The sequence below is a fragment of the Giraffa tippelskirchi genome, chromosome 9, assembly GCF_054371585.1.
Source record: "Giraffa tippelskirchi isolate mGirTip1 chromosome 9, T2T-mGirTip1v1.2.pri, whole genome shotgun sequence".
Lineage (NCBI taxonomy): Eukaryota > Metazoa > Chordata > Mammalia > Artiodactyla > Giraffidae > Giraffa > Giraffa tippelskirchi.
Genome location: NC_137283.1, coordinates 84,333,586 through 84,360,084, shown reverse-complemented (window position 1 = coordinate 84,360,084; position 26,499 = coordinate 84,333,586). Strand labels below are relative to the sequence as shown.

Sequence of the window (26,499 nt, the reverse complement as noted above, 5' to 3'; positions counted from 1 at the left end):
GGCCAAAGGGAAAAAGAGTCACAGAAGTCAGGAAGAAGGACAGATTGTATTTAGGGAGACACAGGAGTTAGTTTAGTGTGACTTGAGGACAGGATATTTACCAAGGGGGTAAGGATGGCAGGAAGAGCAATGGAAAGGTACTTGAGGGGTGGACGGGTAAATTGTAGAGGATCTTAAACGCCATTCTAAAGCATTGGACTTTTTTTTTCTTTTTTTCCTTTTTCTTTTTTTCTTTTTTCTTCTTTCAATGCCAGCCAGGATGATTTTATTTTATTTTTTATTAGACTATAGCTCTTTTACAATGTTGTGTTAGTTTCTACTGTACAGCAAAGTGAATCAGCTATACATATATCCCCTCTTGTTTGGATTTTCTTCCCATTTAGGTCACCGCAGAGCACTGCACTGAGTCGAGTTCCCTGTGCTGTACAATGGGTTCTCATCAGTTACCTATTTCATACACAGTATCAACAGTGTATATATGGACCTTATTTAATAAGCAGTGCCACCTATCATAGGATTTTTATCAAAGAGCCACAGATATGAAACAATAAACTTGGTAAAAAAAGAAGTGTAGTCAAGGAGACATCTTCCTTCTCCCCAACCCAACACACCCACAAAACTCTTCCTTTCCCCTACACATCATCCAGAAAAACCATTTCAGCAGACAGGGAGGGTGTGCCTGCCATGGGAATAAGGAGAACTCCGTGGCATTGAAAGGCGTGGGGGATTTGGACCAGCGTGCACAGAGGCAGTGCAGAGGGAAGGTGTGGAGGGACCGCTGGGCTCTCTGGATGGAAGCTGATGAGTATCCGTGACCCTGACTGAGACAGGGTACCGGCGGTAGGAAGGCAGATCGGGAAGGACGAGACTGACTCTGGTTCTGACGTATTCAGTTGGTGGCAAAGTTGGGATCTGCAGGTGAAGGACTTGAAGCTGTGTCTCAGGTGATCATAGAAGCCATGGGAGCAAACCAGATCCCCCAAGAGAGGCAAAGGGGAGTGGGCATGGGGAAAGGCAGACAGGGCGGTCCCCACTCACCTCTCCAGCCCTGCTTTGACCCTCCTCTCCCTCCCAAGCCTCGCTACAAACTGTTATCACTTCCTTGTGGTCTCTGTTGCCTCCCTGCTTTCCCACTAGTGAGCTGCCCAGAGCACATCTCCATGATGATGCTTCCCTAGAGCCTAGCACAGAGCCCAAGGCGAACTTCCTGCCTAAGGAGTGGAATGTGAGGCTGAGGATGCAGAATCCTTGCAGTTAAAGAAGCGGGTGAAGCCAGAAATATTAATGCTGCTGCTGCTAAGTCAGTCGTGTCCGATTCTGTGCGACTCCATAGATGGCAGCCCACCAGGCTCCGCCATCCCTGGGATTCTCCAGGCAAGAATACTAGAGTGGGTTGCCATTTCCTTCTCCAGTGCACGAACAGGAAAAGTGAAAGTGAAGTCGCTCAGTCATGTCTGACTCTTAGCGACCCCATGGACTACAGCCTCCCAGGCTCCTCCGTCCATGGGATTTTCCAGGCAAGAAATATTAATAGGATGGAGCAAAGGAGACTGAGAAAGTGGCCAGAGGAATGGAAAAGGAACCCGAGAAAAGCAGGGGCTCGGTGGAGAAGGGATGGAGAATGCTGCTGAGTTTGGCGAGGACCGTCCCTCCTGGGCAAACCCAGAGACAGAAGCCGGCTGCCGTGGGTCAGGGAGTCATTGAGTACTGCAATTGTAAAACATTCTGATCATATGCCTCATTAGCAAGGTCAAATCAAGAAAATGTAAAGTCCGTGTAAATCTAAGAACGAATCTAATAAGGTTAGAAGCTGCTGCTACCATTTTTTTACTCACTCCTTTTTATTTTTTCAATTGAAGTGTAGATGCTGTACAATATTATTTGTTACAGGTGTACAGTATAGTGATTCACAATTTTTAAAGGTTACATTCCATTTATCATTATTATAAAACATTGACTATATTCCCTCCTTTGCACAGTGTATCCTTGTAAGTTATTTTATAGACAGTATTTTATATTTAACCCCATCCTCCTATCTTGCCCCTCCTCCTTTCTTCTCCCCACTGGTAATCTCTAGTTTGCTGTCTCCAGCTGTCTGTGTCTTTTTTGTTATATTCACTAATCTACTATATGTGTCTACTATTTTATTTAGATACAGCAGCCAGTCTGACTTTAATAATCCTTTAAGCATCACAGAATCTTCCAAATCATATGATACAATGGACTTGAATTGGGGCAAGCCCCGGGAGATGGTGACAGACAGGGAGGCCTGGCCTGCTGCAGTTCGTGGGGTCACAGAGGGTCAGACATAACTTGGTGACTGAACAACACCAACAATAATGTGTGTGGTAGTTGCTCAGTCATGTCTGACTCTTCGCAACCCCATGAACTATAGCCCACCAGGCTCCTCTGTCCATGGAACTCTCCAGGCAAGAATATTGGAGTGGGTTGCCATTCCCTTCTCCAGGGGATTTTCCCAACCCAGGGATCAAACCCAGGTCTCCTGCATTGCAGGCGGATTCTTTACCATCTGAGGGAAGCCCTGTGTGTTAGTTGCTCAGAAAATATGGTCATTACTCAATGTGTGGGATTCCCTCAAAGCTCAGTCAGTAATGGGTCTGCCTGCAACACAGGAGACCTGGGTTCGATTTCTGGGTGGGAAAAATCCCCTAAAGGAGGAAATAGCAACCCACTCCAGTATTCTTGCCTGGAGAATCCTATGGACAGAGCAGCCTGGCGGGCTAGAGTCCATGAGGTCGGAAGAGTTGAACATGACTTAGAGACTAAACCTACCTCAGTGCGTATAACTAAAAGTACTGTAACCTTCTTCCAAATAATACTACCTTAAATTATTTCATATTTTACATAAGGTAACGAGTAAAGCAGCTCAAAACTACCCAATTATTAGCTTTTAAATGAATAGCAAAGCACTTTCCTCTGGGTTTCAGAAATAACTGAGAACAAAGAGTTTGGCCTCAATCGTTACTTCAATTTTCATTTTTCCACTAACTCGTCAAAAGTGTTTAGGCTTTTTCAGTTAGGTAAGATCTGATCCAGTAGAACCAAAGAGGGTTTCATAAATGTTTTTCTCTCTGCAGATGCAAAAGATATTTAAGAAACTTCCAGGATTCAAAGAGATCCATGTGTCAGGATTTAGGTAAGAGAATTGGACTCTTCTCAATTTTTAAATTTACTATCTCTCTATCTTCTTTTAAAAGCAATGTCATGAGGATTTTAAGGTCCCTTATGCCCCAGTTGTTTAACTCTGCCAAATCCTGAAATCTAAATACATTTCAGATAAAGGAATTGTCTAATTAGAACATGACTCTAGGAGATTTTTAAAGCATAACACAGGAGCTGCTCCCTCCTCCCTCTGGAGTCAGAAACATGGCTTTCTGCAAAGAGCTTGTCCTCTGTCCTTGGCAATGTCACTACAGAACCTTTTGGGAAAATCCCTCCGCAAAGGCAGACCCAAGAAAGTAGCAGTTAGTTACCTTGCTGTCTGACTGACTGTTTTCCTATCCAGTGCTAAATATTATCATTGTTTAAGCAAATCAGTCTCACCCTGGGGAGATCGGGGAAACTAATAAAGAGTAGTACCCAAGGGGTAAGAGAATTGGGTGGATAGGGGTGGGGATGCAAGTACCTTTCTATCACTCTGATGTCTGACCATACTTTTACCTCCTTCAGATGTCTGAACCATAGTAATGTATTACCATGCAAAATTTAAAAAACTGAAATTTTAAATAGAAAACATGAAATAAAATAATGCCACACTGAAGCAGAGTTCCATCATGTTCGTAGGGCTTGCCATCAAGCAACATCTCAACAGTCTGATGTGGGTTCAGGATTTGGGGCAAGAATTTTTTTGCATCTTTAAGTTCTCGTCATTCAAAACATTTACAAGTGGGATCGTAATATGGTACTTTTTAAAAAAACTGTGCCACGGGGCATATAGCAGCCCTGGTGTGAGCAGAATGAGATCCTTGCATGGAGGGGGGTGTATAAAATGGGAGGACAGACCTCACCCAAAGTCCTTCCCAGTCTGTCATCATCTGATATCTTAAAGCAAGAAGGTCCATAGGGCAGGTCCCACACTCACAGAGAAGAGCTTTGGTGGGGGGGTGAGGTGAGGGGGTGTCCATCCGTTTATTTCTCTCGAGCTATTAAGCACCCCTGGCTTGTGTAATTTCAGAGGAAGGAAATGTTGACATGAACCATGAAAGTAACAAAAGATGAAACTCTTAACATTTACCAAAGCAAATTCTTTTTTTTTTTTTTTTTTTAATTTTAAGATGCAGCTCCACAGTACTCCATGTGAAATCAGATGGATTAGAGGGGAATAAAAGGTGATAGGAGGATACTAGTGTAGACGAAAGGTCTTCTGGATAGATCATTGCAGTTAAAGAACAAATTTTTAATTTAAATCTGAAGGAAATGATAGGAATTCTCTTGGTGAATGTTCACATACTCATTATCCCCACCCTTCAAATAAATTGAAAAAGTAATACTAAAAAAAAACTGTTTCAGAAGGAGACCAAAATATCAGGTGATGAAATTTTGCATGGTAAAAATTGTAAAGACGTATCCCTTGAAATTGCATCTTTCCCCTGTTTTTTTCTCTGTAAGAATTTATTCTTATTTCTGTCGAGGATGCTTATAATGTAAATTTGATCACATTTTTGTCAGTGATTTCCATTATGTTGTATAGAATTAGTCTCCCAGAAAATATTTTGACCCCTGAATACAATAAATAATATGCTTATGAGCGTGGCAAACTTTTAACCATGAAAAACAATGCTCAGAATATTGTAGAGCAAACTTATTATGAAGGAAATTGCTTTCTCATGAAGCCAGATCCCCCTACAGAAGACCTAAAACCACAGGAGTCTCAAAGTACCCTCTTTTTGTGAGCTCAATTGTAGAAAACCTGAGCTACAATTGAACAAGTACATTTAAATCAGTGACTTCATTTGATTCTTTCAACACAACTGGGAAGTAATTAGAACACCTATTATTACCATAATTATAAGGAGGAGCAGTAAAAATTCCACTTTAAATATTGCTTTAACAATCACTCAGTCTAGAAAGTGCTGTGTCTAGTCGCTCCATGTGTCCAACTCTTTGCGATCCCATGGACTGCAGCCCACCAGGCCCTTCTGTCCATGGGGATTCTCCAGCCAAGGACACTGGAGTGGGCTGCCATGCCCCTCTCCAGGGGATCTCCCAACACAGAGATCGAACCCAGGTCTATACTCATTGCAGGCGGATTCTTTACTGTCTGAGCCACCAGGGAAGCCCAAGAACACTCTGAGTGGTAACCTACCCCTTCTGAGCTACCAGGGAAGCCCAGTTAGAGGGTATACTCCTTCAAAAATTTACACACAAATATCCACAGCAGCTTAATTGTATTAGCCAAGAACTGGAAACAACCCCAATGTCCTTCAGCAGAGCCTCAGATAAACAAATCATGGTATATTCTTATCATACACCTTATTTAGCAAAGGAACAAACTATCAGAATGCATGACAACATGGATTTGTTTCAAAATAATTATGTTGAGTGAAAGATGCCAGAAGAAAAAAAAAAGAGGAGTATGGTATAATTCCATTTGCATTTAACTCTAGATAATGAAAAGGTGGGCTTCCCAGGTAGCACTAGTGGTAAAGAACTTGCCTGCCAATGCAGGAGACTTAAGAGACTTGGATTCCATCCCTGGGTTGAGAAGACCCCCTGAAGGAGGGCATGGCAACCCACTCCAGTATTCTTGCCTGGAGAATCCCACAGACAGAGGAGCGTGACAGGCTACAGTCCATAGGGTCGCACAGAGTTGGACACGACTGAATCGACTTAGCATGCAAGCATGCACAATGCAAACTAGTCTATAGTGAGAGAAAACAGATCAGTTGTTCCTTAAGGAGGGGGAGACAGAGAGCGGTGAGAGGGGAGGATTATAAACAGGCATAAGTAAACTTTGGGGAGTATGAATTTGATTGTAGTGATGGTTTCACGGGTGTATAGTATGAAATTTATCAGACTGTATACCTGCAACATGTGTAGTTTGTTTTATGACAACTACATCTCAACAAAACAATTCTGTGAAGTTAATAGGATTAGGGTCTTGGCCCAGGCCCAGGAATCTCAGTCTTTCTCCAGAGCTTCATGGATTGAAAACTATTGCTGAAAACAAGCAAGAGACAAGCCCTGAATAAATAAATAGTAGGAGCAGAGTCCGTTTCAGTCCTGTTACATCAAAGAATGACAGTGAATGAATTTGTGATCCAGGCAGAAAGAGCAGCAAGGCAAATCTCATCACGTGTGTAGAGTGTCTTTGTCAGCAACTAGCACTTAAGACATAGAGCGGGAAAACTGAATGTAGCTTCTGAACTAAATTCATACATATGCCCAGAGAAGTCCAGAATGTTTTTTTCAGTCTGGTGACCAAATGACCTTTCTGGCACAAACAGGTAGTGACATGGCAAAATGAACCCAGGTTTATGGTCGTGCAGGCCAGGGTTTGAATGCCACTTTCCAAATGATAGCTTTCCCTCTCTCTGCATTTTCCCTTATGAAATGGGAGTTGTGTTGTTGAAAAGATTAAATGAGGATGCACCTAAACTGCCTGCAACAAACCACCCTCTCAGTAAACAGGTATTTGTTTTTCCTGCAGCCTATTCCACAGTAAATTGTACCATCCCCCTTAAGTCTTACTGATTAAAGCAATTCAAAAAACAATCAGTCAACAAAATTCCAGTTCCAATCAGTCAACAAAACTCCTCAAATAAATTAACTTCAGGAATAAACTAATGCCACACAGAGGATGAGAAATCCATTTAAAAATATTTTTTTAAAAAAACTTCCTGATACTAGCAGCACTGAAAACCTAAGAGCTATAGGATATATTTGCAACCTCTATAAAAGGAATATAAGGAAATCAAAGAGTTTAAATATGCATAATCTTTGAATTAGGGCTCAAATTCTAATAAGAAGCATCATAGAATAATATTCACTTCCTGAGATTCATATGGTTCTCAAAATTTCCATCCAGATTCTGATAGCAGTTTATATGTTTCCTTCAAAGCTCTGAGCCAACGTGAGAGACAATGTAATATGTATATGAATTGATTCATTGAATGTCTCAGTAAATCTCTTGAAAATTCTTTCTCCTTTCCATGTTTCCATTGTGCATGATGAAATGAAGACCAAAGAAAGAAAGAGATGGGTAATTTGAACTTTTTTTCCTACTGTTTTGAAATATAGTACATACTCTCACATAGACACATTTGTATGTCAGTCTCTTAGAGATCATTTTTACATATAAAATCTAGATAAGTCATTGACTATTGGTGACTTAGTTTAATGGGAGTAACTGATCAATTGGTCAGTAGTAGAAAAGAATCTTGAATCAAGATCACTACGTGAGATACGCAGGTAAAAGGTGACTTTATCAGTGGAAGTGTCTTCTATAAAACTCAAAAGCTTTTCAAAAGAAAAACATAAAAGCACCTATCTGCAATGCAAGTATGTCTCAACAATTTCCTAAATGTCATTTGTGATGGGAAGTTGTCAGTCTGGTTGCACACTCGTGCATGCAACATACCTAGGTCTGGAATAAAGCAGAGAAACTAATTTGCCCCTTGGCTCCAAGGTCAGCGTGACTGGGCAAAGGGCCCACTATACCTTGGAGAGCTCAGTAATAGGCATCCAGCTAGGCTCCTGTAACTGGTGAAATAACCAAATGTAGAGTTTGACTAATCATAGTCTGAAGAACTGCTGAGAATACACATTATTGGCTCCTGTGGCCTTTAAAACATTTTTGTATCCCTCTGTGTGAATTTATGGCATAAATAAAGAGGTGAAATCTGGTCCTAGACAACAGAGCTAGAGAGAATCCTATTTCATTTATAAATGCATAAGGGCATTGAATCAATAAATATGAGAATAAATACAGTTAATCATGAACTACTTCCCTTTCTCCTTTCTCACATCTTTCTTCCAAGATGTTATTTTAAAAGCAACTTGAGGGAAGACAAAATTATGTTTAATATAGAGTTGCATTTTTTTAATTAAAAAATGCTTCTTGAAAAAAACAGGAAAGAAATAGCCTTGAGAACCGAAGCTCTGACTTGGTTACAACACTTAAACATTATTGTCCTATTGCTCTATCCTACTTCTATTTCACAGACCTTCCTAAAGGAGGCTACTTGTAGATAAAACACAATTCATCCTTCCTACTGATCGGCCACGAAAAACACTGATCAACACCAGTGACTCTTGGCAATTAACACTTTTTCACAAAGACCTGAAATGAAAATCTATGGCCCCTTGATCCAGTTAGCAGTCCCTCTTCAAGCTGTATTTGAGTCCCATCATAACAATCTATTTCAGAGCTAAAATATACATTAATTCTTTCCCATCTTTCAAATTTCTGATAAACATTGAAATTAGTTTCAAGTGTGATATTCATTAAGACCCCAACAGGAAAGAGGTTGAAGCTTTATAGCAGCACGGTGATTCTCTTTACAACACATGTAACAATGGTTTTGGGTGCAACGTGTCCCCTGCTGTCTACAGGACAAGCTCCACAGAGATGCAACTTACAGCCACCTTTAAGAAAGGCAAGGCAGAAGCAAAAAGCCCTGCCAGTGACCCTCTGTCATTTGATTCCAACAAAATTGAAAGTGAAGGAGACCCTCGTGGAACAATGGAGGAAGAGAAGCAAAGAGAACTCTATCCCACAGCTTTAGAGCTCAGGAAGCTGATCAGCAGAGCCCTGGAGGAAGACCAGTCCTTGGATGTGGGGACAATTCAGTTCACTGACGGTCAGTGGGTGATATCATAGCTCTGGGATTATCCTCACTCTGATAGAGACAAGGAGGCATGAATGTCTCCTGGTCACTGTCATTTTAATGGGTCCTGTAGAGTCGATCATTTCTGTGACTTTTGTTGTTTTTTGTTTTGTTGTTTTGCTATTGTTTTCAGTCGCTAAGTCAGGTCCAACTCTTTGCGACCCCATGGATTGCAGCACACTAGGCCTCCCTGTCCCTCACTATTTCCCAGAGTCTTCCCAAGTTTGTGTCCATTGAATCAGTGATGCCATCCAACCATCTCATCCTCTGTCATCCTCTTCTCCTTTCGCCTTTAATCTTTCCCAGCATCAGGGTCTTTTCCAATGAGTCAGCTGTTGGCATCAGGTAGCCAAAGTATTGGAGCTTCAGCATCAGTCCTTCCAATGAGTATTCAGGGTTGATTTCCTTTAGGATTGACTGGTTTGATCTCCTTGCTGTCCAAGGGACTCTGAAGAGTCTTCTCCCACAACGTAGTTTGAAATCATCAATTCTTCAGCACTCTGCCTTCCTTACAGTCCAACTGTGACTCTGGAAGGTATCACTTCTGTCTTTCCTCACTGTCCCCAGGGTCTCATTTGATAAACCTTTCATGACCACTTCATGCCATAAATAGCTCTAGGGAAGCTCACAGCTGTGGCTCCATCCAGCTCAACAACAGTCACCCACCGAGTCCAGGTGGAGAGAAGAACACGCGTTGTATTCCCCTGGCACAACCCAGACTCCGTCATCTAGTAAATTGGTCAGGGCCCAGGAGGAAACAGATGGCACATTCGAATTAGAACAACTTGAGAAGAGTTTGATAAAGGGACTATTTATGAAGGTTTCCCTAATGCCCAGAGGCAGAGAAGGAAATGGCAACCCACTCCCATATTCTTGTCCTGAAAACTCCATGGACAAGAGGAGCCTGGCGGGCTACAGTCCAGGGGGTCACAAAGAGTCAGACATGACTGGACATGCACGCTATGCCCAGAGGACTAGAACAGTTCCCTGGGGCCGGAAGCACCAAGGCCCCGCCACCACCTCCAGGCCTGATCTAACCAGCAGTCCCTGCCCTTTTGGGTACCAGGGACTGGTTTCATGGAAGACAGATGAAGGGAGAAGGGAATGGTTTGGCAGTAATGCAGCGGTGGGGAGCCATGCGGGAGCGGCAAATGAAGCTTTGCTCATTCACCGGCCATTCACCTTCTGCTGTGCGGCCCAGTCCCTATCAGGCCTTGGACCAGTATGGGCCTGAGGGTTGAGGACCCCTCATCTAAGCCATCCCAAAGACAAGGGCCGAGGAACCACTGATATGGTTCATATAAGTCAAATTCCCAGGGCAGAGAGTTGTGGAGAGAGAAGAGTGTATAGATCTAAAGAAGTCAACAGAGAAGCAGGACCCTCAGAAGGTGCCTGGAGGGACCCAGGAGCCTGGAACTCTTCACAAGTCCCAGTGCTCCAGGCATAACAGATGAGCACTGGAAATGTCATTTTAGTGTGACCTGGCATGAAACTGGCATTCTCTGTCAGTTCCGTTTCTGTAATCTAGATAGTCAAACTCAACTCTGGAAAACTTTACAAAGATCTCTTGGGATTAGATAGAGGGCATGTCAGTAAAGATGTCAGTAAGCATTAAAATCCTCTTGGTTCACTTTTGAATTTCTAGTTCAGTGAAAAACTTTAGGCTCATCTCCTAGGCCACCTGATGCTCTGGGTTGGTCTCTTGGTTAAATCCTTTGGGATAACCTGAAAATCCAGTTTCAGAGTGGAAACAAGCCTCACAAGGACTCACAAACGGTCCTTGGTTCCAGTATTTATTCTAGACATTCCTTTCTTAGCAATATTTTTGTTTCCACTGGCCTAGCCAGTGAGCCTGCCTGCTTGGTCCAAATGTGTACAACTAAAGACCTTAAAAGGAGAAGGCAATGGCACCCCACTCCAGTACTCTTGCCTCAGAAACCCCATGGACGGAGGAGCCTAGTGGGCTGCAGCCCATGGGGTCGCGAAGAGTCAGACACGACAGCGACTTCACTTTCACTTTTCCCTTTCATGCACTGGAGAAGGAAATGGCAGCCCACTCCAATGTGCTTGCCTAGAGAATCCCAGGGACGGAGGAGCCTGGTGGGCTGCCGTCTATGGAGTCGCACAGAGTCAGACATGACTGACGTGACTTAGCAGCTTAGCAGCAAAGACCTTAAAAACCATCTTAATAACCGTTCTATCACATAGACTTGCACAATGCACCCCCTGCAACCATCCTCCAGTAGATCCTGAAGGATCAATGACCACCAATGCATCTGATGCTGATTCCTTGATAATTTGTTGTACCCTCCTTAAGGACTGACTTTTGCCACATTTTACAATCCTCACTGTTTTACTGCCCCAACCACAAACAAAAAGGGCGGGGTGGGGGGTGGTGGACATTGAACCCTTGTGATATTTTTTCACCAACAGAAATTGTTGGGTCATTGCCAAGCCCAGATCCTGACACCCAACTGGTGCTGCCCACTCTCCTTGCTGATATCACAAAGGTGAGTTTGTTATCCTTTGTCCTTCAAATAGGAACAAAGCCTCCAAACTTCCATCAGAAAAAAACAGCCTAAGGACCTAACAGAGCAAGGTCCCCTCTGCAGTGCCAACTGAATCTAAAAAAGAATGAATACATGTATATATATAACTGAATCACTTAGTACACCTGAAACTAACACAACATTTTAAATCACTATACTCCAATGAATAAATATAATTATTTCCTGTGTTTTACAGGCAGTACTTGCTTACCCACTTTCAGTGTCTGTATTAATAAAACATAATACAACTTGCATTTCAAATATCCTTAAATTCAAAGTTTTCTTCAACATAGTTAGAGCTTTGTTCCAATTAGAATCAGAATTTGCCTTTTTTGATAAAACAAATATGTGTTCGTGAAGTGACAAAGAATACTTACAGTAGAATGTATTATTTGACTTTGACTTTCTGAAACAAATACAAGCATAAAACTACATTTGTTCTTAAGTTTTAAGGTCTTCATATATTTCTGAGGGGTGCTGCAAGTATAAATTAATGTCTTAGGAAGTACAAAGTTATGAATTCAGTAAAAATTTTTGTATTTCATTTAAAGGTATGTTCATTTAATTTACACTAAAAGTTGTCACTGGGGGTTCATAACTGAAAGTGCTGACTAAGCTGTATTTCCTTTTTTAATGAAAGAATTCATAAGTTTAAACGTGATTGACGAATGTTTCAAAGTATTTCAGTTATAAGTTAACCCTAAACAGGCAGACTCAGTTAGCCGAGAGATTGTATTCTGCTGCGGTATCAATGCATCTTTTCCTTTCAGGACTTGTTTCTGTATCAGAACCTATATCAGAATCCACAGTAGATTCAAGTCCACTACAAAATGATTTGCTTAAATTTAAATGAAAAACTAACTAACTAAATAAAGAGCATAGCCCTTCTCAGATACAGAGCAATGTCCCTTGTCAACAACTGTCTCTCTAAATCCTTCCTCAGGATGCTACCCTGAGTCCAGAGCTTCCTCTTGGTCAACCCAGGCTGGAGCCGGGGGGCAGAGCAGGACACGGTCTGCCTGGTGAGTCGAGTCTATGTTCTAGAGTCGCAGACCCTCCCCCTAGGGTCTGTGTTAGATGACAACATCCTCTTTGAGGGATGCCTCTGTAACACTGCCTCAAAGTCCAGTGATAAAGTCCTCCTCAGCCCGGGGGAAGGCTGGCTCCCCCAGAGCATTTCCAGCAGGAGCGCCGTCCACTGAACCCCTTCCTCTGATGAGGCGATCACCCTCGGCCTCCTGTCCTCAGCGCTCCTCCCCAGTCCCACAGAGGACACTGAAAGCCCTTTCCTGACAGATCTGGTGAAAGAAGCTGAAACCAACGCAGCACCAGCTGCTCACAGAGAACAGCCGTCGCTGCTGGGCTTCAAACCTGAGAGCTTGTCACGACAAGGTAGGTCCAAAGCCCACATCCATGGCAAGGGGCTATAGCGACAGAGGACTGGGCCCTTACAGTCAGTGTTTATGTTCCTGTTCACCATATACAGGTTGACCATGGATACTGTCTGTTCTTCCACGTGTGTTTCTTTACTGCCAGTTACCACATGTGTAATTGGTCTATAAGGATGTCAGGAAATACTGAAATCCTCCTGGTTCACTTTTTTTATATTTTTTACTTTTTCAGTAATTTTTTTTTTAATTGAAGTACAGTTGATTTGCAATGTTGTGTTAATTTCTGCTATATAGCAGTGATTCGGTCATACATACGTACACATTTTTTTCAGACTCTTTTCCATTATGGTTTACCACAGGATATTGAATATAGTTCCCTGTGCTATACAGTAGGGATCTTATTGTTTATTCATCCTGTGTATAATGGTTTGCATCTGCTAAACTCAAACCCCCAACCCTCCCTGAATACCCTCCCTCTTGGCAACCATGAGTCTGTTCTCTATATTTGTGAGTTTATTTCTGTTTTATAGGTAGTTTCTATAGTTTCATTTGTGTCATATTTTAGATTCCACATATAAGTGATATCATATGGTACTTGCCTTTCTCTTTCTGACTACCTTCAATTAGTATGATAATCTCTAGTTCCATTCATATTGCTGAAAGTGGTATTATTTCATTCTTTTCTATAGCTGAGTAGTATTCCATTGTTTATACCACATCTTTATCCATTCATCTGTCAACACATGTCTAGGTTGTTTCCATGTCTTGGCTATTGTGAACAGTGATGCTATGAACATTGAGGTGCCCGTATCTTTTTGAATTACAGTTTTGTCTGGACATATGTCCAGGATTAGGATTGCTAGATCATATAGTAATTCTATCTTTAGTTTTTTGAAGCTTCAAGTTCACTTCTGAATTTTCAAGAATGTTTAATTTTGAGACAACAGGGTCAAATTTTCTCATAATTTAAGAGGAAATCTTTATCAATATATGAAGACCTTATAAAGACAAAAACCAATATTCTGCAGAAGAGTCCTTTTTTAGTGCAAGAAATAGTGGATATAATGGCTTTGAAAGTGAAAGTTAGTCACTCAGTCGTGTCTGACTCTTTGTGACCCCATGGACTGTAGCCCACCAGTCTCCTCTGTCCATGGAATTCTCCAGGCAAGAATACTGGAGTGGGTTGCCATTTCCTTCTCCAGGGGATCTTCCCAACCCAGGGATCGAACCCAGGTCTCCTGCATTGCAGGCACACTCTTTTACCAACTGAGCCCCCAGGGAAGCCTCTTGGGAATCTCTATGCTTCCCACTTTATACAGCTCTCTGGTGAAGCTTTAAATAAAAATGCCTTTAAGGAAATATTGAACCTCAGAATATGAGGCTGATAAGTGTGATCTGTGATTCTAAGTGAAAATGCCAGGGAAGATTATTGTTGTTCATAATTTTACAGGAGTTTTACTGTTTTAGTTAGGGCTCTTTACAAACTTCTACAGGTTTCAGTGGTCCATCTCATTTCTATTTTCCTCATAAACCTTGTGTGAAATTAGTATGCAATTTTACTGTATATAAGGTTTTCCACAAAAACATATATAACATGATTACAGAACCACCTATACAGATCATCTTTGGTTTACATGATTACCAGTGAATGAATGTTAACCACGTGATACAGTTATCTATTTCTGCATTATAAATCACCCCTAAAGTTAGTGTCTTAAATTAACAACCATTTATTTTGCCCATAAATCTGAAATTTGGACAAGAATCAGTGGGGCCAGCTCTTCTCTGCCCCATATTGTACCAGCTAGACTATCTCAGCTGGTATTGAAGATCTTTTTTCAAGAGGGCTCACTCACATGGCTGTCAAGTCAGTGCTCAGCCAGAGCTGTTGGCTGGAGGCCTCATTTCTTCCCTGTGTATCCTCTCCAGGGGGCTGCTTGAGCTTTCTCCCAGCATGACAGCTGGTTTCAAAGAGTCATTACCACAAGAGAAAAAAAGTGGAAGGTGCCAGTCTCCTCAGGGCCCAGAAACAGTGTCACTTCCTCACATACCAATGGTTAGGAAGCCATTTTGTTTAAAGAGGAGGGAACGCAGATCTTGTCTCTTGATGGAAAAAGCCACAAACCACATCAACCACTCCCTTGACTTTTAAATTACTTAAAAGTTGATTGGATAAAACAAACCACCGTATGCTGACATGAGGGATATAAAATTCTCACTGAATCCCTTTCCTTCGTTATGATATCAAAAAAGCTTTATTATAAGATCAGCATATCAGGTGTATTAACTAAAATGATAGTATATGTACGATGAAAGTATTATTGTATTTTCAAATTTGCTTTACTGTTTTCATTTTATTATACATTCCTTCCATTCATAAATATAGCATAGAACACTAAAGCTGGAAGGGCTCTTAGACATAATCTAATTAAACTTGATGTTTCACAGATAAGAAAACCAAAGCTAGAGATGGGAAGTGCCTTGCTCAAGGTCACACCATAGCTGGTCACAAAGCCAGGACCATCCATCTGTTACACTATGCTTGGCTTAAGTAGCCCCATCATTTAAAATACTATGTTCTTTCAATCTTGTTTGCCCTCCACTCATCGCCTTTTCTTTCTCTATTTCACTACATTGTCGTGGTTTTAGTAGTCTAGCCTTGTAAGTCTCTACCTCCTAATCTTATCTCCTAATCATCACAGTTCTCACAAGGTTTCACACATTACACGGACACAATTTTCACTAAAATCACAGATTTTTGTTTTCAATTTAGCAGCTTCATTTCCATCTTCATTTTACTTGACGCTGCTGGCGTGAGCTCCTGCTGACGCTGCCTTCTTGAAACTCCTTCATTCGGCTTCCACAAATGAGTCATTCTTGTTTCCTAGGTTTTATTAATAATTTTTTAATTAAAATGCTGCCTCGTTCCTCCAAAAAGGTAATGATGGTTTACAGACATATGTGAAACCCAGTAAGATTTTGTTTTTAAAAAATTGATAGAAAATGGAAGAAAAGATGAAACAAAGCTAGGTCAGATGATACTTTTACAGTAGTAAAAATGTTTGGGAACAAGACAGAGGTGGTGGTTATACTGTATTGTGAATTTTCCTCACAATTACTGAATCTTTTTTTTTAAGTCATCAGATATTTATAACTAATGAATAATTTTAGAATAACAGAATTAAGACAATATTTAGCTGAATAGCGTCATCCCTTCTTTTGTACATTTGACATTTTACAATCTGAACCGTTCGTTTTTTTAATTTATTTTATTGAGCATAGTAGATTTACAGGGTTGTGTTAATTTCTGCTGTACAGCAAAGTGATCAGTTATACACATATTTACATTCTTTTTCATACTCTTTTCCATTATGATGTATCATAGAATATTGAATATAGTTCTCTGTGCTATACAGTACAACCTTATTGCTCATCCATTCTGTATATAATAGTTTGCATCTGCTAATCTCAATACTTCCCTCCCCCCCCTTGACAAACACAAGTCTGTCGTCTGTGTTTGTGAATCTGTTTCTGTTTTTTAGATTATCTCATCTGTTGAAATATCCACTTTAAAATGTCTAGCTTCATGCTATGTTTCACCTCAATAATATTTTTTTAAAAGTCACATGATTCTGCAGGGAAATTGTATGCAAAATAAACATCAGAAAGTTCTTTGTGTGCTTTAGGTGGTTCATGAATTTGACTTTGAGATTCTTGGCAGACTGTACAGTAAGGACAATGCAATTAGTCACACAATTTGGAATCTGTATGCTTACAGCATGGTAATTGCTTAGGAGAAAAATTTTCTCCTACAGTTCCTCTTAAGGAGGAGCGTCTGGGTCACAGTGAACCGTGTCCTGTCTGCATCAGCTTCCCTACAGCATAAACTTGCTGTCAGATATTTCCTAGAAAGCCCTCACTGGAGATGCATAGCCAATTCCCAAGCCCAGTTCATGACAGCAGTTCCGTGAGAAGGCAGGTGCTGACCAACTGCTTTAACTCAAGGACTGATTTTAGAATATCCATAGGAATGACTATACTAAGTAACCTTCAGCCAATGCTCCATGAAATAAATAAAAAATTATACTCAAAACTGAGCTTTTGATTAGCATTGAGCACTATATAAGCACTATATTTGCTGGCCTGGGCTTAGACAGCAAATATGCTGTGTTGCCAATGAATGGGAGAGCCATACACTTTCAAAATCAGCCCAACCAGGGCTAGAAAGGACATATCTCAGTGAGCAATGAAGACCCCAATTAGAAAATATATCTGATAAAAAGGGGTATATATGTAGAACAGAGGGGGTCATGGAACAAAGAGCAGCTCTAGGTAGGACCAAGGCTTTCCTTCCTCATAAAATTCTGGGTCTTTCCCCAGCACAGGTAGCTGACAGCCAGGACTCCACAGCCCTGCATCTTGGCATCACTGAGATAATGCTAGCCTGGAAAATTTTTAAGATCAGTGTCACCAAACACCCACTAACCTATTAAAATCTCAGTCAAGTACTCATAGAAAGCTCTCAACTGAAGTAGTTTAATGTAGTGGTTAATTCCCAGAGATAAAGTACTTGCAAAATGTGCCTCTGGAACACTAAATGAATTGGTATCTATCTTGCCTGGAATTTGGCGATCTTCTATTTTTATTTTTTTAGGGTACCCCTTTCTTTCTTGCAGAGCCAGTTATCTGTTAAGATAACACCTACTTCATAAATATAAGTCATATACCTATAGAATAAACTCAACATACTGTTCTCCACATAACATGCATCTAACACATTCAAAAGTAGTATCAAATCATTAGGGTAGAAATTTTGTGTGTTTTGGTTTGGTTTGGGTTTGGTTTGGTGTAGGGGTGTGTAGGCAGCAATACATTTTCCTTTTTACTCATTAGAACGATGACCTGATCTATCAAAAAAGAAGCTCTTTAGTGTTCTCCAAAATCCCAGAGTTTTTCACTTGCTAGAATGTCTTTTAAGATGAAAGCCAGATCTCTCAATAAATTGCAATATTTTAAAGGTGAAAAAGCAAAGTTTAGGCAGAGCTATTTTATAGTGGACATTGTTTTGCTTTTTATTACTCTATATTAGACTGGATTCTCCAGAGAAACAGAAGCAGTAGGGGATTAGATATAGAGAAAGAGATAGAGAAAGATAGAGATGATAGTGACAGAGGAAGATATAGAGAGATGACTGCGATATGGACAGAAAGAGCCCACTTGGGCTTCCCAGGTGGCGCCAGTGGTAAAGAATCCACTTGCCAAAGCAGGAGATGTAAGAGATGTGGGTTTGATCCCTGAGTCAGGAAGACCCCTTGGAGGAGGGCACAGCAATCCACTCCAGTATGCTTTCCCAGAGAATCCGTGGATGGAGAAGCATGGCAGGCTGCAATACATAGGGCAGCAGAGTTGGATACGACTGAAGCGACTTAGCACACGGCACACAGAGAGATGATAGAGACAGGGAAAGAGAGAAAGAAATAGAGACAGGTTTACTATAAGGAGTGGGCTCATATGGTTATAGAGGCTGTGGCATCCCAGATTTACGGTCAGTAAGCCGGAGACCCAGGAGCATCAGTGATGTAAGTCCCAGTCTGAGTCCAAGTCCAAAAGTGAAAGAAGACCAGGATTCCAGCTCAAAGACAGGTAGAGAAAGTGAACTCTTCCTTACTTCACCTTTTGTCCTATTCAAGCCTCCAACAGATTGAATGAGGCCCACCCACATTAGGGAATAACCTGCTTTACTTAGGCTGCTAATTCACACCTTCATCTCATCCTGAAATACCCTCACAGACATCCCCAGAATAGTGTTTATCCAAATATATAGGCATCCCATGGCCCAGTCAAATTAGCCATCACACCCCTCATCTGGGTAATAGGTCAAAACACCATAGGTTTCTGGCTTTTCTTAAGCTTGCCTCAGCCTCTGACTCCAGTGAAAGAATCAGTGAGATGAGCTAAACTGAATGAATCCATTAGAGAACTGACTGCTTATGTTCCATGAGGTCAAGGACTTGGTCTGTCTCTATTTATTGCAGTTTCTTCAATGTGAAGCCAGATGCTTGGAACATCTAGACAGGTAATTAACCAATGTTAAATGAGTCGGAGGAGTTAATGAACAGATTTATAGCCTAATACCTCCGTGAAAGTCAGAGTTGATGGGTCAATTTGATTACTTCCCTTTTTGAAAGAGGAAGTGAAGTGAAAGTGTTAGTCGCTCAGTTGTGTCCAACTCTTTGCGACCCCATGGTCTGTCCATGGGATTCTCCAGGCAAGAATACTGGAGTGGATTGCCATTCCCTTCTCCAGGGGATCTTCCCAACCCAGGGATCAAACCCAGGTCTCCCACATTGCAAGCAGATGCTTTACCATCTGAGAAGCTCAGAGAGAGCCAATTAAGTGGTCCAGAATGAGTGGTGTCTTCTGGTTGGATTGCTCACCATTCCCACAATATGGCATCCATATTCACACTTTCGTGGCTTTGCACAAATTATTTTCTCTTGCGCTTATAATACCCATCCATCCTTCTAGCCTGAAGATCTCCTACTGACACTTCAAGTTCCAACTAACGTGCCACCTCCTCTGTGAAGCTTTTCCCCAAGTGCTACCTGAAAAGACTCATAATTCCCTAACTCTAAAAAGTATATATACCTTCATCAAGCATTTACCACTCGGTACTAATATGATTGCTATGCATAGCTGGGGTCCCTCAAAGATTGAATTCCTGAAGTGAAAAAATGTGTTCTTGTTCCTTTACAAAAAAAAAAAAAACAACTCCTGTACTGAGCACAGTGTCTGACACATGCTTGGGTTTCATAGCTCTTTGTTACTGTTATCCACTTTATTGACATCAGTGTTTCTGGAGGATACATCTTCCCTTGTTTCAGTCCTCGTGCATCTCCAGAGACAGCCTCATATGAAAGGTATTATTCCTCATTGGCAAATACTTTTGTTAAAATGAGCTTACTGAACAACTTTAATCAGCTCCCTCACATGGGGTGTATTAATATCACACTGACTCATGTGTAGGCCTGAAGTGGAGGAAATAGGCAATAAGCCAAAACATTTTATATCCTAACTCTCAACCAGAAGGGCCTGGTCAAGATGTTATTTAAATTGCTCCACTTCAAGATGAAAAGATAATGATTAAGACTTGGAAAGGTTTGTAAGAAAACCTCAGCTGAACATAACGACCACTGTGGTCAATATGTTTGCCTTTTCTTCTTCGGACTTCCAAATCAAGGACCAAACAGTAACTTCTCCCAGCTGGAATATGGCATTACAAAAGTAGTTCAGCAAAGTCCATGGGGAAAATCCCATCTTAAAGACGGAAGGGATGTCCACTCAGCAGAAGCTTGCAATTACACTCTACCCCTAGATAATGTCTTCTCAATGCCTGGAGAAAGTAGAAAAGTAAAGGCTCTCCATCTCTTGAATTGAGTCAAAGCTGAGAATGTACTGTTACCAAATTTTATATTTGGGAAATTCAATGCCTTGCCCCAAATCATGGCACTTCCCAAGAAAACGTGCGTTCCGACTTTCTGCTCCCAACAGAACTGACCCTCTCCCTGATGCAGGGCTGTTCAGTCCTCATTTTCTCAAACCTCCCCTCAAAGTCCACCTTTTTTCTAGATTCTTCCTAATTCCGTCCTCAAGTTATGATCCATTTTTTTATGCAAAGGAGTGGTCCCTTTAATCCCTTTTCAGCATTGTAGTGAACAGAGACCATACGTTTCTAAGATAAATTCTGCCACTTCTGCAAGAGCAAAAGCAAGTAGAAGTGATTGTCATTAGAGATTGCATCTTTCTCTTCCTTCTGTGCTCACAATCCTTCTCGTGAAAAGGCTCACATACACAGACAGATGATGCCTTGTACCAGGTGGTTTTCAGTAACTTTGGCAACTTCATCTCACCTTAGGGCCACTGTTTCTCCTTTCCCCCTTTGTCAGGGGAGCTCTCTTTTTCCTCCACTATATCATGTATCATTTCCTGGTTTTACCCCTTATGGCACTAGTATATATGGATTTCCTCAGTGGTTCCCTGTAACTTCCCCGCACATCTTTATATATGAGAGCGGTCACCATCTTGGTGAATTCCAGGGACACCGTAGACAACAGAGCCAAGCAAACTCTTCATGTGCCAGTAAGCCACAGAGTAAAGAGGGTTTCAACAAGTTCACTTGACTGGTAGTGGGATGCTGGGAGGCTATGCTCGTGTATTTGCTTATTCAACAAATATTTATGGCTATGCTTGTTAGGTAATGGAGATAAAATAGTGGACAAACTAAGTACCCTCCATGACTGTTGTGGTTTGAGTTTCCCTAAAAACAGGCCCTGAGACAAGGAATTACTTTAAAAGAATTTGTTTCAGAGATGATCCCAGGAAACCCAGTAAAGGAACAGGCAACAGAAACATGGAAGGGAAGGAAACTGATACAGACAGTTGACCCGGTTAACCCTGTGACCGCCGACCGCCAGAACTCATTGGTGATGTGCTGATGAATATTTAACAACCAATCTCAAAAAGAGTTGGGATATATATGCACATAGCAGTTTATCATAAAATGTTTCTGATACAAAGGATATCTAGCAATTAATAATAATCTATAAATAATAAAATATATATATCCTTTGTTATCAATTCTGTATAGCCAATCAATTCTCCTAAAGAAGTTATTTAAACTGAAATTGGAATGACAGAGCAAAAGTAGCCATGGTGGGGGGAGAGTTTTGGGCAGAGAAGAGTAGGTGAAGCTGTAAGTAGATGGCACATTGAAGGAGAAAGCCAGTGTCACGGGAGCACCAAGGAGTTACTTAGAAAACAATGGAACTCCAGAAGCATCGAGGTTTATGAGCCCTGTTAAGAACATCGAAAGAGTCTTGAGCATGGGAATGACACATCAAATTTGAGTTTAAATAAATCTTTTGGCTGCATTGTGGAAAATTGGCTGGAGGTGGGCAGATGCAAGCAATCAATTAGAAAAGTGTTAACAGCAATCCAAGCTGGAAATGTTGCTGGCCTGGACTTGGGCTACTGCCCAAAGGGAGATGGGCAAAAATGAACTGATCTGAGTGATCTTTAAGAGGTAAAATCGTTATGCAGAATTCTGAAGCCATGAATAGCCTAGCCTGATTAATGAGCAGTGTATGGGCGGTGGTGACCTGTGTGTGTCTGCAGTGTCTGTGCTATATGTGAGTGAGCTGGTCAGGGCCACGCTCACAGATGTCCAAATATTCCCTTCCGGTTACCGCTTTATGGTTACATGACCAGTGAGAACAACCTAGGAGATGCTAGCATTCCCTGGTTCTCAGATGCTTGGTATGGTCACTTTTCATCACTCTCATCCATTTTTGTTGGTTCATATTTACAAGGAAGAAGACTGATAAGTGTCCATCATTAGCAATGCTTTTGATTAATCTGTCAAATATTTTACAGAGAGGAGAAAAGGAGAGGTTGATGGATACAGAAAACTGTCCCCCTAAATAGATCAAGATAATTATTCCTAGAGACTCAGGATGTCTCTTTAGGGCCCACTTTAGGAAACTGTCTCCAAGATTACTTCTACATCTGCAGAGCTCCTAGACCCTGTGAGCAGTTGATCCTCCAACACAGACTGATTTAGGGGTTCCATTCTAACCACCCAGAGACTTTTGTTTGGTTTGGTTTTTTCTTTCAATTTTTGGCATCTATCATGTTTTTCACTTTGGGTGTAGCATCTGCATCCTATCCCCTTGCTTCCTGGAGTGGCTGCTCACCCATCGCAGGAGTTGTTTTTGTATATTCCTCACTATAGCTACAGGGCCAGCATCTCAGCAGCACTGGAGAACCAGTGGGGCTGTGCCCCACACCACAGGCTCTGTGGTCCCTCGCAGGGCATCGGGCACCAGCTCAATTCTGTCTCCTGGCACACATGGTGGCACAGAGGCAATTAGAATAAACCTGGTGAACTCAAGTCCCAGAATCAAACCTCGGTGCAAAGCAGCCCTAACGACCAGGCCAATGTCTCTGCATGCATACCCCTTTAAATGCATTCCAAAAGCAAGCTTTTATGAGAATTTTAACAGAACTCTTATCACATGTAGAGAATTGAGGACATTTTCAGGAAAAAAAGGTAAGGCAAAGGACTTAAGGAAGAGACTAATGTGACATTGCACAGGAAAAATACTGAAGGAAATCTATCTTGAAGATATGAATGCACTGTCACATATGTTTGTGATGTTTTCAAGGCCTAGATTTAGAAGAAAATTAAAATTTCAGGTTGAAGGGGCCGCCCTGATGGCTCAGATAGTAAAGAATCTGCCTGCAATGCAGGAGACCCAGTTCAATCACTGGGTCGAGATCCCCTGGGGAACGAAATGGCTACCCATTCCAGTACTCTTGTTTCATGTTAGAGAACTCAATTATAATAATGCCACAACTTTGGCTCTGACAAGGAAGGTTAAGTTCATATCAGACCACAGTGCACTTTCCCTGTTCCCTTTATTCAAGACCTATACACGAGAAATAGAACAACGTGAGATTTTTATGTATAAACTATAAAGACTAAAAATACTTTTCTGGACTAAACATATGTATGTATACAACTGTTTTAGGTCAGAGGGACCTCTATCAGCGAAAAGCAGAAGCACCAAAGAAGGCATATGTGAGGTGTAAGGGGCCCCAAGGAGGCACAGAGGCACAGGTTGGAGATTCAGAAAAGAAGACAGAAAAATAAGTAGGAAGAGGGCAGATATCAAGCAAGACTTTGAAAATCAGAAGAAAAAAAAAAGTTAGTTCCAAGTTTTCAGGAAATCAAGGGGAATGGTGAAAATGGAACTTAGGAAAGTTAGTCTGGCCACAGCTTGATGGAGGAAAACTAGGACAGTGAGAGATTTTGTCGCACATGTAGTAAGAAGCTTTGGGGGCAAGGGAGAGGGTAGGAGCAGAGAAGGAGGGGAGGAAGAAGAAACACAAAAGATTTTGTTTAAAACTAGAATAGAATTAAAATTAAAAAAAAAAAAACAGGGCTAGTGGTAGGTGGAGGAGAAGTATGAGATGAAGTATCTGCATGATCACAAGGTTGAACAGTTCCACGGTCATCCATATTATACATGAGACATCAAATTTCTTCTCACCCTGAAACATAATGGAGTATAATGATCAACATAGTCCCTCTTTCTCTTTCTCTGCCCCCTCAGCCTCTCTCTTTTTCTTTGAAAAACCAGTACAGGTCAGAGAATGGGGATCTGAATATGTATTAGAAAGGCCCCCTTAAGTAGTTGGAATTTCACCTAGAGGTGAGTTGGATGTTCAATATATGTATTAGTCAGGCTTCCCTGGTGGCTCAGGTGGTAAAGAATCTTACTGCAAATGTATTTAGTCAGGGTTCTCCAGAGAAGAACTAGTAGGGTGTGTGTGTGTGTGTGTGTGTGTGTGTGTGTGTGTGTGTGTGTGTGCGTGTGTGTTGGAGAGAGACTGATTGACTTTAAGGACTTGACTCTCTGGGAGACCAGAGACCCAGGGAAGGAAACTGCTGACAGAATTTCCAACTCCTATGGGGAGGTCAGGTTCCTTTCTTTTTTTTAATTGAGGCCTTCAACTGATTGAATGAGGACCTTCCACACTATAGAGGTCATTTGTTTTACACAAAGTTAACAATTTAAATCTTAACCTCATCTAAAAAATACTTCCACAGAACCAGCTATCTGGTTAATCAAATATCTGGGTACCGTGGCCTAGCCAACTCGACACATAAAGTTAACCATACTCAGTTCAGTTCAGTTGCTCAGTCGTGTCCGATTCTTTGCAACCCCATGGACTGCAGCACGCCAGGCTTCCCTATCCATCACCAACTCCCAGAGACTACCCAAACTCATGTCCATTGAGTCGGTGATGCCATCCAACCATCTCATCCTCTGTCCTCCCCTTCTCCTCCTGTCCTCAATCCTTCCCAGCATCAGAATCTTTTCAAATGAGTCAGCCCTTCAGATCAGGTGGCCAAAGTATTGGAGTTTCAGCTTCAACATCAGTCCTTCTAATGAACACCCAGGACTGATCTCCTTTCGGATGGACTGGTTGGATCTCCTTGCAGTCCAAGGGATTCTCAAGAGTCTTCTCCAACACCACAGTTCAAAAGCATCAATTCTTCAGCACTCAGATTTCTTTATAGTCCAACTCTCACATCCATACATGACCACTGGAAAAACCATAGCCTTGACTAGACGGACCTTTGTTGACAAAGTAATATCTCTGCTTTTTAATATGCTGTCTAGGTTGGTCATAACTTTCCTTCCAAGGAGTAAGTGTCTTTTAATTTCATGGCTGCAGTCACTATCTGCAGTGATTTTGAAGCCCCCAAAAATAAAGTCAGCCACTGTTTCCACTGTTTCCCCATCTATTTGCCATGAAGTGATGGGACCGATGCCATGATCTTAGTTTTCTGAATGTTGAGCTTTAAGCCAACTTTTTCACTCTCCTCTTTCACTTTTAGCAAGAGGCTCTTTAGTTCTTCTTCACTTTCTGCCATAAGAGTGGTGTCATCTGCATGTCTGAGGTTATTGATATTTCTCCCAGCAATCTTGATTCCAGCTTGTGCTTCTTCCAGCCCAGCGTTTGTCATGATGTACTCTGCATATAAGTTAAATAAGCAGGGTGACAATATACAGCCTTGACGTACTCCTTTTCCTATTTGGAACCAGTCTGTTGTTCCATGTCCAGTTCTAACTGTTGCTGGTATGTCTTGAATGAGCTCAAAATAGTACATTAAAAAAAAAAAAAAACCCAGCGGGTGCTTTATACTTTAGTTCAGCAGGAAAAGATGCAAAGTCAGGACTAGAACAAACAGAATCAAGTAGTAATTCGATAATTCATCTGATGCGAACAGAAAGCAGGGTGGTCTGATGGAATGCCCTCAATCATCATGTGCCTGTGTTTGTCGTCAGTGGTAATAGGAGGTCAGTATTTGTGCCGTTTGGAAGAGGAACCCATGGTAGAAAGAGGGGCAGGAAACACACAGTAGAAAGAGCATTGCCCAGAAGAGAGCCATGGAGAGAGAGGCACCAGCATGACAGAGGCCAGACAGATGCCCAAGAGACATGACTAACCAATTCTCTAGTCATGCATTCCCACCTGAGTCACTTCTCGAGGGGCTGGGCTTATCCATAGCTGCAGGACTGCTGTCTCATGTGTTATCTTGACCCACATGAGGTAAATCAGAATTATGGTGGGAAGGTAAATGTTTCTGACCCTCTTTTGCCCATTTTTACCGAGTGTGAGCCTCCAGTTGTACAAATAGTTTGAGACCAGAGAGTGACCTGGAGTAGGCAAGGTCACCTTTGAGACTGGGGAATGATGGGTCCTGCTGTGGAGAATTGCAGGTTTACAACAGGATCAGCACTGTAATCAAAGAAGCAACTCTTCCATTGAGGGACAGTGACATTTTAGCAATCTTCAGATAGAAATAGCAAGAGCGTTTACAAGGGAATTCTATCCATTTGCACGGATGGAAATTCCCATGAATGTTTCCTTTAGTTTTTTAGTTATAAGATGAAACTGCATTTCTAAAGGCATCAAGAGACTACAAGTTGCATGCTGTGGTCATTTTCTAGAAGGAAGTCTACACAGGCAATTGAGCGAATGGGTCATTGACGTGCCCTTCTGCTCGAAGAGATAGGTCACATCATCCATCTGACCGTAAAAATGTAAATGTCAGGAAATGGGACCTTCATCTTTAGA

At 41.5% G+C, this 26,499-nt stretch overlaps 1 protein-coding gene across 1 annotated transcript in view; it reads left to right on the top strand.

Moving 5' to 3' along the window:
• The window catches only part of IMPG1 (interphotoreceptor matrix proteoglycan 1), a 160,039-nt gene that overhangs the window by 55,497 nt on the left and 78,043 nt on the right, over positions 1-26,499 (top strand). Inside the window, exons 8-12 of the mRNA XM_081530830.1 lie at positions 3,099-3,157; positions 7,202-7,222; positions 8,575-8,822; positions 11,283-11,359; positions 12,342-12,420. Of these exons, the coding sequence (XP_081386956.1) occupies positions 3,099-3,157; positions 7,202-7,222; positions 8,575-8,822; positions 11,283-11,359; positions 12,342-12,420 (484 nt within the window). The remainder of the gene's footprint in view (positions 1-3,098; positions 3,158-7,201; positions 7,223-8,574; positions 8,823-11,282; positions 11,360-12,341; positions 12,421-26,499) is intronic.